General features: G+C 42.9%; 1 protein-coding gene across 7 annotated transcripts in view; it reads left to right on the forward strand.

Annotated features, from left to right (window-relative positions):
* Positions 1-14,474, forward strand: part of LOC135557756 (SAM and SH3 domain-containing protein 1-like) — a 321,252-nt gene that overhangs the window by 260,876 nt on the left and 45,902 nt on the right. For all 7 annotated transcript variants that reach the window (XM_064991329.1, XM_064991330.1, XM_064991334.1 and 4 more), the window contains 2 exons: positions 2,211-2,261; positions 2,474-2,523. In XM_064991329.1, the coding sequence (XP_064847401.1) occupies positions 2,211-2,261; positions 2,474-2,523 (101 nt within the window). The remainder of the gene's footprint in view (positions 1-2,210; positions 2,262-2,473; positions 2,524-14,474) is intronic.

The following is a 14,474-nucleotide window of genomic DNA, read 5'->3' on the forward strand; positions in this document are numbered from 1 at the left end:
ATATGAAGAATGATAGTAAAAAGCTGTGGAACACTTCAAATGAGATTTTGGGCAAAAAGACAAACTCATCTTCATCATTCATTGAATCATATGTCTCATTCATCAAAAAACCCACTGATATTGCCAACTACTTTAATGATTTTTTCATTTGCAAGATTCACAAACTTAGGCATGACATGCCAGTAACAATCGCTAACACTACACATCCAAGTATATCTGGTCAAATTATGAAAGACAAGCCTTGTAATTTTTTATTCCGTAGAGTGTGTTTGGAAGACGTGAAAAGATGATTGTGTCTATCAACAATGACAAGCCACCAGGGTCTGACAACTTGGATGGAAAATGACTGAGGAAAATAGCAGACGATATTGCCACTCCTATTTGTCATATCTTCAATTTAGGAATTCTGTGCCCTCAGGTCTGGAGGGAAGCAAAAGTCATTCCGCTACCTAAGAATAGTAAAGCCCCCTTTACTGGCTCAAATAGCCAACCAATCAGCATGTTACCAACCCTTAGTAAACCTTTTGAAAAAATTGTGTTTGACCAGATACGATGCTATTTTACAGCAAACTAATTGACAACAGACTTTCAGCATGATTATAGGGAAGGACATTCAACAAGCACAGCACTTACACAAATGACTGATGATTGGCTGAGAGAAATTGATGATAAAAAGATTGTGGGGCTGTCTTGTTAGACTTCAGTGCGGCTTTTGACATTTTTGATCATAATCTGCTGCTTGAAAAACGTATGCGTTATGGCTTTACACCCCGTGATATATTGTGGATAAAGAGTTTCCTGTCTAACAGAACACAGAAGGTGTTCTTTAAGGGAAGCCTCTCCAACATAATCCAGGTAGAATCAGGAATTCCCTAGGGCTGCTGTCTTACTTTTTTCAATCTTTACTAATGACATGCCATTGGCTTTGAGTAAAGCTTGTGTGTCTATGTATGCGAATGACTCAACACTATACATGTCAGCTACTACAGTGACTGAAATGACTGCAACACTTAACAAAGGGCTGCAGTTAGTTTCAGATTGGGTGGCAAGGAATAAGTTAGTCTTAAATATTTCAAAAACTAAAAGCATTATATTTGGGACAAATCATTCACTAAACCCTAAACCTCAACTAAATCTTGTAATGAATAATGTGGAAATTGAGCAAGTTGAGGTGACTAAACTGCTTGCAGTAACCCTGGATTGTAAACTGTTATGGTGAAAACATATTGATACAACAGTAGGTAGAATGGGGAAAAGTCTGCCCATAATAAAGCGATGCTCTCCCTCCTTAATAACACTATCAACATGCAGGCCCTAATTTCATCGCACCTGGACTGCTGTTCAGTCGTGTGGTCAGGTGCCACAAGGAAGGACTTAGTAAAATTACAATTGGCTGCACGACTGGACTTAACTGTACACGGAGAGCTAACATTAATCATATGAAGTCAATCTCTCATGGCTCAAATTGGAGGAGAGATTGACTTCATCACTACTTGTTTTGTAAGAAGTGTTAACATGCTGAATGTACTGAGCAGTCTGTTTAAACTACTAGCACACAGCTCTGACACCCATGCATACCCCACAAGACATGCCACCAGAGGTCTCTTCACAGTCCCAAGTCCAGAACAGATTATGGGAGGTGCACAGTACTACATAGAGGCATGACTACATGGAACTCTATTCCACATCAGGTAACTGATGCAAGCAGTAGAATCAGATTTTAAAAAGCCACACACACAGGTTCAAACACACACATACACACACAAACGCTAGCACTCCACACACACGTACATTGAAATAACGTTGTATGGTGGTATTATACATGTTGTATTGTAAATATGTAGTTGTGTAATAATGTTATATGATGTACTGTTTTATCTTTTGTGTTATGTGTGATGTAAGTGCCTTAATCTGTTTGGACCCAGGAAGAGTAGCTGCTGCCTAATAAATAGAAATGCAAACCCTGCTCTGTTCTCTCCTCCTTTCTTCTCACTGTTATATTCGTTCCTATGTTCAATGTCACAGTCAATGTCAATGTATGTGATTGTTGATACACCCTCCTTGATATAATACGTCATTCTCCTTTCTCTACCTGAGCAACTCATACTTCACACCGCCCCTCCCTTCACTGGCCAATAATGATAACCTTGCTCTAACTCCGATCTCTCTCTCTCTCTTTCCCTCTCTTTATTTCTCTTCCTCTCTCACAGGAGAAAGTTGACACAAGCCCCACCTCTCTGCAGCTACGCTCGGAGATTCAGGTAAGCCAAAACTCCCCTTGCATTGGTCACACAACATTTATACTGATATTTTTACATATCATTACATGGGCATCAGAGTTACATTACTTTGTACATACATTTTTACATCAATGTTATTTGAGCTATTGGACGTTGAGTAACACAACCTGAATGCTATACCGATGTTACATGGCTGAATATCAGGCTAAACGCAGTACCTCTTCTGTCCACAGGAGTCCCTTGGTTTCAGCAGTGAGGTGTCCACTCCAGAGACAGAGAGAAAGTAAGACTATAGTTCAACCCCACGTCTCTCTAGATGTGTGACGAATGTGCAGTGCAGTGAATCTGGGTTATATCATCAACACACGCACACACATACAGACACACACGCACTCATACACACGCACACACACACATATGTGGGTCACGAATCATGTTGTAATGGGAATTTCCAGGTAAACCAAAAGGAGAGCAGTCTTTGATAACATCAATCGAGTTTAATGTAAGAATTCAGGGAGATACCTTCAGAACAGAAGCATAGAAAATGTCCAACGGGTCTTCTCTGAGAATATATTAATCACACAGCACCGTATGTTTTGTAAATAGTAATAATCATTTGGAGGGTGTTTACATTTGTCCTTTTTCACACATGTACAAGTATATATTAATATGCATGCGTGAATTGGAAGTGTGTTCTTTGCATATCCCTGAGACACCCTCAAAGAGTGGGGTCACGGCCAGGGTCTGCCATTATCAACGGCAACCCTGGAGCAATTAGGTTTAAATGCCTTGCTCCAGGGCACATCAACAGATTTTTCACCTTGTTGCCTCGGGATTTGAAGACCTTTCGGTTACTGACCCAACACTAACCTCTATGCTACCTTCCACCCTGAGACTCCAGCCTGAGAGGCTTGTAGAAAGTCTCAACATCAGCTGCTACAGAATTACTCTGTCATAGATACATTATCAATGTGTCCTCGAATCCAGTCTGGCGTCAAACTTTAACCAAAACATTCAACACTGGCAGACATTTGATACTGGCAGTTAAATAGGTCAAAGGTAACAACATCAGTACTTAGTCACAACACATCATTAATTATACACTGCAGTGACGGTCAGTGATGTTTGAGATGAGGGAGGACGATAATCTTTTCATGACCATGGCCTTATTTCTATTACAGAATATTGGATGACTGTCATTCATATTCCGTTCACCCATCTCATTGTAACATCGATAGGTTTAGGCTACTACATGATACTCAAATGTTCTCTATACTCATCATGGGGTTGCTATAACCTAGCCTATGAATTCAAGTTTACAACATAGGTGGACAAGTCGAGATTTTTTGTTGTTGTAATCAAGGTGACAGACAGTGACACATTCAGTACCACCTTGCACACTTGCCTGCATCTAGCTGATCCAGGGTGTAGTCATTAGTCCAACATCTGCAAACGAGAGTTTGTATTGGACAAATTCAAGTATCCCTGTTTCATTCCACTTAAGAAATGTTTTTGAACAGAATTGGCAGAATGAATACACCCCTGATCACACGCAAACATAGCAGCCATGTACAGTGCCTTGCAAAAGTATTCATTCCCCTTGGCATTTTTCCTATTTTGTTGCATTACAACCTGTAATTTGAATCGATTTTTAATTGGATTTCATGTAATGGACATACACAAAATAATCAAAATTGGTGAAGTGAATTTAAAATGACCTCTACGAGGGTAAAGAAGCAGTCAGGGACAGGGCCTGAAAGATCGCAGTAGGTAGCGCTCAGTCCACTGGCTACAGTTCTACACGCATGCATGCACGCACACACGCGCGCGCACACACACACGCACACACACGCACACACACACGCGGGCGCGCGCACACGCACACAGAGAGAGACACACACACACACACACACACAGAGACACACACACACACAGAGATACACACACACACACAGAGAGAAACACACACACACAGACACACACACACACACACACACACACACACACACACACACACACACAGAGACACACACACACACAGAGACACACACACACACAGAGACACACACACACACAGAGACACACACACACACACACACAGAGAGAGACACACAGACACCGATCATTCCTCTCAAGCTCACAGCAGGGCGTCCACAGCAGGGAGTCCTTACAAGGAGCCAACAGTCCGGTGAATCGCTAGAGCCCAGAGAAAGTCAATGGAGAGACAGGAGAGAGAGGACATAGCAGTTCTCTAGGAGAAAAGATTACCTAATAATGATATAGCTCCTGTGTCATGTGATGTGTCTATTATATATCTGTCTCCCTCAGCGATAATGTCAACAGCTGGTGGCTCACTACACTACACCAGCTCTGTGGGGAGAGTGCTGACGAGGAAAAAAGACACATAGCTAGCCCACAGAGCTCCTGGCATCCGGCTGTGTGTGTGTTTAAAATTTAAAATTTAAAACAAAAAATTGGTGCCTGCATATGTACTCACCCCTTTGCTATGAAGCCCCTAAATAAGATCTGGTGCAACTAATTACCTTCAGAAGTCACATAATTAGTTAAATAAAGTCCACCTGTGTACAATCTAAGTGTCACGTGATCTGTCACATGATATCAGTATATATACACCTGTTCTGAGCGTCTGCAACACCACTAAGCAAGGGACACCACCAAGCAAGTGGCACCACCAAGCAAGTGGCACCATGAAGACCAAGGAGCTCTCCAAACAGGTCAGGGACAACGCTGTGGAGAAGTACAGATCAGGGTTGAGTTATAAAAACATATCAGAGACTTTGAACATGCCACGGAGCACCATTAAATCCATTATTAAAAAATGGCAAGAGAGAACCACCCACCAAACTCTCAGACCAGGCAAGGAGGGCATTAATCAGAGAGGCAACAAAGAGACCAAAGATAACACTGAAGGAGCTGCAAAGCTCCACAGGGGAGATTGGAGTATCTGTCCATAGGACCACTTTAAGAGGTACACTCCACATAGCTGGGCTTTGCAGAAGAGTGGCCAGAAAAAAGCCATTGCTTAAAGACAAAAATAAACAAACACATTTGGTGTTCGCCAAATGGCATGTGGGAGACTCCCCACACATATGGAAGAAAGTACTCTGATCAGATGAGACTAAAATGTCTGGCGCAAACCCAACACGTCTCATCACCCTCATAACACGATGTTTTCATCGGCAGGGACTGGGAAACTGGTCAGAATTAAAGTAATGATGGGTGGCGCTAAATACAGGGAAATTCTTGAAGGAAACCTGTTTCAGTCTTCCAGAGATTTTAGACTGGGAGGGAGGTTCACCTTCCAGCAGGACAATGACCCTAAGCATACTGCTAAAGCAACACTCGAGTGATTTAAGGGCAAACATTTAAATGTCTTGGAATGGCCTAATCAAAGCCCAGACCTCAATCCAATTGAGAATCTGTAGTATGACTTCAAGATTGCTGTACAACAGCGGAACCCATCCGACTTGATGGAGCTGGAGCAGTTTTGCCTTGAAGAATGGTCAAAAATCCCAGTGGCTAAATGTGCCAAATTTATAGAGACATACCCCAATAGACTTGCAGCTGTAATTGTTACAGAAGGTGGCTCGTTGTATAATTCCTTCTCACATCTGCACTCTCTCACCTTTTCCCTTTGCTTGTGGATTTCAGTGCACAACACATCATCTATGTTTTTTACCTTTATTTAACTAGGCAAGTCAGTTAAGAACAAATTCTTATTTACAATGACGGATTACCAGGGAACAGTGGGTTAACTTCCTTGTTCAGGGGAAGAACGACAGATGCTTACCTTGTCAGCTCAGGGATTTGATCTGGCAACCTTTCAGTTACTGGCCCAATGCTCTAACCACTAGACAGACCAGGCAGAAAACTCTTTCCAAGCCAAATCTTCATATTATAACTGCTAACCACTACACACAGGCTACATCGTTGTCACCATATTAGCTAACAACGTTAGTAATGTCATAGTCAACATAGCTACTAGAACTAACGTGTCAGTAAACCCGCTACAATCATGCAGTACATTGTACAGTCAGCAAGCAACTGTCCATACATTTTTAAAACCAATTTTTAAAACCTTGATTTGGAGAGTTCCTGTGTTGGATAGCCATAGCTAACACAGCACCCCTCTCTGTTTGGGCTGGGTATTTGGGTCGGCTAAACTAGCTAGATGTATTCACTAGCTAAGTGAAACGAATACAGCCTAAATATATCTATCTGTCTCTCTCTCTCTCTCTCGCTTCTTCATTTTTAAAAACTATTACATTTTATGCACTGCAGTGATAGCTAGCTTGAGCTTATGCTTTCAATACTAGATTCATTCCTTGATCCTTTGATTGGGTGGATAACATTTCAGTTTATGCTGCAAGAGCTCTGATAGGTTGGAGGACATCCACCGGAAGTTGTCATAATTACTGTGTAAGTCTATGGAAGCGGGTGGGAACCATAAGCCTCCTAGGTTTTGTATTAAAGTCAATGTACCCAGAGGGTACCCAGGAGAGGGTGTAAACTAGCTGTCTTCCGGCTACACCATGGTGCTACCCTACAGAGTGCTGTTGAGGCTACTGTAGACAGTAATTGTAAAACAGTGTGTTTTAATCAACTATTTGGTAATATGAATATATTCAGTATAGTTTAACCTCACAAAATATGTTTTTTTCTCAAACCGGTGCGCCCTCTGAATGGCACACATACACAATCCTTGTCTCAACTTACATTTTGTTTCAGCCTGTCTCCTCCCCTTAATCTACACTGATTGAAGTGAATTTAACATTAATAAGGGATTATAGCTTTCACCGGGATTCACCTGGTCAGTCTATCATGGAAAGAGCCGGTGTTCCTAATGTTTTGTACGCTCAGTGTAGAGTAACTACTTAATTAAACATGGTACTTAAAGGGAAACTTCACCATTTTTCTCCAGCACCACCCCCACATCAACATACAGTATATTAAGATGGTTTTGTAATAAAAAAGATAGAGGTGTTTCCAATGACATCATCGGTGTGCATTGTGTGATTTTGACCAATTACGAGTAGGCATTGCCTACTAATTGTCTACTAATTGGTTGATAATGTCATTGGAGACACTTATCTTTCTCTATCTCTTTTACTACAAAATATACATACATACATGCTGTATGTTAGTAATGTTTGGGTGGTGCTAGAGATGATGAATATGAAGTGGTAAATGTCCTTCCCCCAAGGGATTGCATCTGTCTGGGTCTTCCTGCACATACAATCATGTTTATTACACATCATTCCATACCCACAGTAAATCAAATACAGTTACAAATGTATCAAATCATTTCCCATTACATATGTTGATCCTTTCATCATGTCCAGAGCTCATGATGTTATGAGGGCGAAGGATAAGCATCTCCAGATAGCTGCTTGTGACAACATGACTGACTGGACTCTTACACTGGAGTTATGGATAGGAGTGGACAGTAGAGGACACCTTATTACAGTCAGTCTCGGCCCAGTCACTTCCCCGTGCCTATGGTGACAGACACAACCACAAACACACACACACCATTATTTGAGTAACACAGAGTGACTCAAGTCTAACTCCCTCCTCTCTCTCACGTCCCTCTGTAACTGACGGAAGGCCAGCCAAGCTCTGCTCTCTGTTTCCCCCCTATGACCTCTCCCCAGGCACCATTCTACAGCCATCCAGGCTTCCTTCCTCCCATTGTGTCAGCTGGAGAAGTGGAGGGGAGACAGGGGTAGAGAGGAGGGGGAGATGGACCGATTACAACATGCTAGAGAAGAGGACAGGATGGGGTATGGGTGGGGTACTACACTATTAGAACATAAGGTGCTATCTAGAACCTTAAAGGGCTCTTTGGCTGTCCCCATAGGTAGAATCCTTTTTGGTTCCAGGTAGAACCCTTTTGGGTTCCATGTAGAACCCTTACTACAGAGTACTCCTCACCGGTTCCTGTCCTCCCCAGCGTGTCTGTGCATGCAAGCGTGTGTGTGTGTGTGCCTGCTTGGGTGTGTCCGTGGGAGTGTGTATCCGTGCGTGCATGTGAATGTGTGTGTGTGCATACAAACGCTCGTATTTCTTACTCACTAGGACCTGCCACCTCCCAGGACTTCATGAACCAGTCATCAAACACTCATCCTGTGTTGTTAATCAATATGACAGTCACAGTCACTGTGTTGTTAATCAATACGAGAGTCACAGTCACTGTGTTGGTAACCACTATGACAGTCACTGTGTTGGTAATCAATATGACAGTCACAGTCACTGTGTTGGTAATCAATATGACAGTCACAGTCACTGTGTTGGTAACCACTATGACAGTCACAGTCACTGTGTTGGTAATCAATATGACAGTCACAGTCACTGTGTTGGTAACCACTGTGACAGTCACAGTCACTGTATTGATCATCACTATGACAGTCACAGTCACTGTGTTGGTAATCAATATGACAGTCACAGTCACTGTGTTGGTAACCACTATGACAGTCACAGTCACTGTGTTGGTAATCAATATGACAGTCACTGTATTGATAATCACTATGACAGTCACAGTCACTGTATTGATAATCACTATGGCAGTCACAGTCACTGTGTTGGTAGTCAATATGACTGTCACAGTCACTGTGTTGGTAATCAATATGACAGTCACAGTCACTGTGTTGGTAACCACTATGACAGTCACAGTCACTGTGTTGGTAATCAATATGACAGTCACTGTATTGGTAATCACTATGGCAGTCACAGTCACTGTGTTGGTAGTCAATATGACTGTCACAGTCACTGTGTTGGTAATCAATATGACAGTCACAGTCACTGTGTTGGTAATCAATATGACAGTCACTGTATTGATAATCACTATGACAGTCACAGTCACTGTATTGATAATCACTATGGCAGTCACAGTCACTGTGTTGGTAGTCAATATGACTGTCACAGTCACTGTGTTGGTAATCAATATGACTGTCACAGTCACTGTGTTGGTAATCAATATGACAGTCACAGTCACTGTGTTGGTAATCAATATGACAGTCACTGTATTGATAATCACTATGCCAGTCACAGTCACTGATGGTAATCAATATGACAGTCAGAGTCACTGTGTTGGTAATCAATATGACAGTCAGAGTCACTGTGTTGGTAATCACTATGACAGTCACTGTATTGATAATCAATATGACAGTCACAGTCACTGTATTGATAATCACTATGACAGTCACAGTCACAGTATTGATAATCACTATGACAGTCACAGTCACAGTATTGATAATCACTATGACAGTCACAGTCACTGTGTATCCTTTTTATGTCTCTATGTTGGTTTGGTCAGGAAGTGATTTGGGTGGGCATTCTATGTTTTGTTTTCTATGTTTCTTTATTTCAATGTTTTGGCCGGGTATGGTTCTCAATCAGGGACAGCTGTCTATCATTGTCTCTGATTGGGAATCATACTTAGGTAGCCCTTTTTCCCTGCTTTCAGTGTGGGTAGTTAACTTTTGTTAGTGGCACTATAGCCCTGTTAAGCTTCATGGTCGTTCCTTTGTTTTGTTGGCGACATTTTATATCAATAAAAGAAAATGTACGCTCTCCACGCTGCACCTTGGTCCGCTTCTTACGATGCCCGTGACAGTCACAGTCACTCTGTTGGTAATCACTATGACAGTCATTGTGTTGTTAATCACTATGACAGTCACAGTCATTGTGTTGTTAATCACTATGACAGTCGTAGTCGCTGTGTTATTAATCACTGACACTCGTAGTCACTAAGACTGTAATTTAAATAAATGTCTCCCTGTCCCAGGGACCAGTGATGTAGCAGCATTGTTTGTGTTGGGAGGAGTGTGATTTAGTAGTAAAGGCTAAACAGATGAAAGGCAATGGGGACTGGAGGTGAGGTTCAGTTCAGAGTCCCCACTGCCCATACATTCCTATTATCAAACCCCTGCCCCTTTGGAGCTGGTCTGTTCACGTGATGCCCACGTGCAGCTGAGGAACAACATACCAGTGTTATTATATATTCTGGTCTGAGTGTTGTACTGTAGGACTTGAAGCTGGGACTGGGGCCGATAGGAACCAGGTGGAGGGTGTGAACTCGTTCTCTGATTATTAGAATGGCATCCAGAATGAGGGAGGAGGGAGCAATGTAGCTCTCTTTCTGCACTCGTTTCTTGTACTCACCCTCACCCCATCCGCTCACCCCTGAGTCCTTCATCAGAGCTCATTTCACCCCAGAGTTTTCTCCCTCACCCCCTGCCCTTGCATCTCGCCATACCACCTATTTCGAAGTTGAAAGGGAGGCATGGTTCATTCCCTGGCACATTCTCCCCCCAGCCCTACCCCCTTTGTAGTCTCAGTGACCCCTGGCTTGCCATTTCCTCTATGAAGAAATCGTGCCGCCCTGTCTCCCCTCTATCCTCCCCATTGACTGCATGCTATTGTGGACAGACAGACACTCTTTCCCCCTCTTTTCAAACCTTTCCTGTCCTGCTATGATCCTATCCTCACCTCTCCCATCGGGACAATGGCCCACAGAACATTACCCAGACTTCCTCTGAGCATGCCACCCTGCCTGCCTGTTCCATCCCTCCATCGGCACGAAGTGGGTACAGCTCCCACAATGCACAGCCCACAGGGGCTCGGAGTGAGGTGATCAAGACACAAAAGCACACTCCAACTAACACCAACGCATGGAGGGGCCAAATAGGGAACTTCCTCTTCTGATTTATCGATCACCACACGAAGTTGGCTGTGTAGAGAGTGGCGAGAGACAGGCCTATCGTTAGGAAAGGACAACAGAGGTTGCTAGTCTTTGATGGACAGCCAGGGATAATGCTTGGTTGGCCAACTGAGCAGTGAATGACTTTAATATGGTTTCAAAGGGCCAGAGTTGATGTAGTCTGCACTTTGTGTGAGTGCTGTCAATTACACAAAGCATAGGCTACCTTTGTGGATGGATTCAAAAGTGTTGTCCCCTCTTCACTTGAAGATCAATAAATATTGTTTCTTAAAGACCATATAGGTTTGAAACAACACCCATACCATGAGAATGTCTTGTTTCGGCAACAGTGTCATATTGGAAAATCAGAAAAGAGTCAGCATAACATTGATTTCATGAGGCGATGTTGTGGCCTGCATGAAGCTTTGATTTCCTGTTAGTCAGAACACTTGTGTGTATGTGTGTGTCTATCCTGTCATATGACTGTTCTCAGTGTTTCTCTCATAGAGGCAGCCAGATCACTGAAAATAGACTTCGATTTCAGATGTTTGAAAAGGTCTGGAGAACGTTGATATATGTCTTCCTCTGCTGTCACAAAATAAATAAAAAATGTTTGCCTAGCATTGGGCACGAACTCATGATGCTGGGAGACAAAGTGTGCTGATCAGACCACTGCGCTACAGCAGTTTACAATGTGCTAGCAAGCTCTGAGAATACGTGATGGTAATACTGCATCATTTTTTTGTTTTTTTGTTTTAAGCCTTCCCCAAACCATAGCCCCAACCAAACCTCTTGAAATTAATGCCTGAACTGTCAACATGTTAGTTGTTTCTGTTTTAACCCTGTAACCACACAGAATTAACCCTGTAACCACACAGAATTACCCTGTAACCACATGGAATTAACCCTGTAACCACACGGAATTAACCCTGTAACCACACGGAATTAACCCTGTAACCACACAGAATTAACCCTGTAACCACGTGGAATTAACCCTGTAACCACACGGAATTAACCCTGTAACCACACGGAATTAACCCTGTAACCACACAGAATTAACCCTGTAACCACGCGGAATTAACCCTGTAACCACACAGAATTAACCCTGTAACCACGCGGAATTAACCCTGTAACCATGCGGAATTACCCTGTAACCACGCGGAATTAACCCTGTAACCACACGGAATTAACCCTGTAACCACACAGAATTAACCCTGTAACCACAAGGATTTAATGCTTAAAAAATAGATCCTTACTACGTCAAATTTAGAAGATATTGTTGCATAGAGGATATCCCTGTGACCTCTGACCTTTACCTCTACAGGGGTCACCCTACTGGTCTTCCTGTGGGTTATGACTCCGCTCCCTAGCGTTAGCTGTTCTCATTGTCCATCCCGGATCACTGGGACCCCCTCATACCAGGTGGTTAGGTTTTAAACACACACACACACACACACACACACACACACACACACACACACACACACACACACACACACACACACACACACACACACACACACACACACACACACACACACACACACACACACAGTGTATAAGTACTGCTGAATGCAAATACAGTGGCTTGCGAAAGTTTTCACCCTGCTTGGCATTCTCCCTATTTTGTTGCCTTACAACCTTGATTTACAACGTCTACCACTTTGAAGATGCAAAATATTTTTTATTGTGAAATACACAAAAAAACAGAAAACTTGAGCGTGCATAACTATTCACCCCGCCAAAGTCAATACTTTGTAGAGCCATCTTTTGTAGCAATTACAGCTGCAAGTCTCTTGGGGCATGTCTCTATAAGCTTGGCACATTTAGCCACTGGGATTTTTGCCCATTCTTCAAAGCAAAACTGCTCCAGCTCCTTCAAGATGGATGGGTGTACAGAAACAAACGTTTATCTCAATACTTTGTTATATACCCTTTGTTGGCAATGACAGAGGTCAATTTCTGTAAGTCTTCTCAAGGCTTTCACACACTGTTGCTGGTATTTTGGCACATTCCTCCATGCAGATCTCCTCTAGAGCAGTGATGTTTTGGGGCTGTTGCTGGGCAACACAGACTTTCAACTCCCTCCAAAGATTTTATATGGGGTTGAGATCTGGAGACTGGCTCGGCCACTCCAGGACCTGGAAATGCTTCTTACGAAGCCACTCCTTCTTGCCCGGGCGGTGTGTTTGGGATCATTGTCATGCTGAAAGAACCAGCCACGTTTCATCTTCAATGCCCTTGCTGATAGAAGGGGGTTTTCACTCAAAATCTCACGATACATGGCCCCATTCATTCTTTCCTTTACACGGATCAGTCATCCGGGTCCCTTTGCAGAAAAACAGCCCCAAAGCATGATGTTTCCACCACCATTCTTCACAGTAGGTATGGTGTTCTTTGGATGTAACTCAGCATTCTTTGTCCTCCAAACACGACGAGTTGAGTTTTTACCAAAAAGTTATATTTTGGTTTCATCTGACCATATGACATTCTCCCAATCTTCTTCTGGATCATCCAAATGCTCTCTAGCAAACTTCAGACAGGCCTGGACATGTATTGGCTTAAGCAGGGGCACACGTCTGGCACTGCAGGATTTGAGTCCCTGGCGGCGTAGTGTGTTACTGATGGTAGGCTTTGTTACTTTGGTCCCAGCTCTCTGCAGGTCATTCACTAGGTCCCCCCGTGTGGTTCTGGGATTTTTGCTCACCGTTCGTTCTTGTGATCATTTTGACCCCACGGAGTGAGATCTTGCGTGGAGCCACAGATTGAGGGAGATTTTCAGTGGTCTTGTATGTCTTCCATTTCCTAATAATTGCACCCACAGTTGATTTCTTCAAACCAAGCTGCTTACCTATTGCAGATTCAGTCTTCGCAGCCTGGTGCAGGTCTACAATTTTGTTTCTGGTGTCCTTTGACAGCACTTTGGTCTTGGCCACAGTGGAGTTTGGAGTGTGACTGTTTGAGGTTGTGTCTTTTATACTGATAACAAGTTCAAACAGGTGCCATTAATACAGGTAACGAGTGGAGGACAGAGGAGCCTCTTAAAGAAGACGTTACAGGTCTGTGAGAGCCAGAAATCTTGCTTGTTTGCTTATTTTCCACCATAATTTGCAAATAAATTCATAAAAAATCCTACAATGTGATTTCCTGGATTTCTTTTCTCATTTTGTCTGTCATATTTGAAGTGTACCTATGAGGAAAATTACAGGCCTCTCTCATCTTTTTAAGTGGGAGAACGTGCACAATTGGTGGCTGACTAAATACTTTTTTGCCCCACTGTATGCACGCAACACTTTTCCATTTTAATTTTAATGTCCATTACATGAAATCCAAATAAAATGTATTTAAATGACCGTTTTTAATGCAACAAAATAGGAAAAACGACAAGGGGGATGAATACTTTTACAAGGCACTGTACACACACACACACACACACACACACACACACACACACACACACACACACACACACACACACACACACACACACACACACACACACACACAGCCGG

The sequence above is a fragment of the Oncorhynchus masou genome, chromosome 16, assembly GCF_036934945.1.
Source record: "Oncorhynchus masou masou isolate Uvic2021 chromosome 16, UVic_Omas_1.1, whole genome shotgun sequence".
NCBI classification, from domain to species: Eukaryota; Metazoa; Chordata; class Actinopteri; order Salmoniformes; family Salmonidae; genus Oncorhynchus; species Oncorhynchus masou.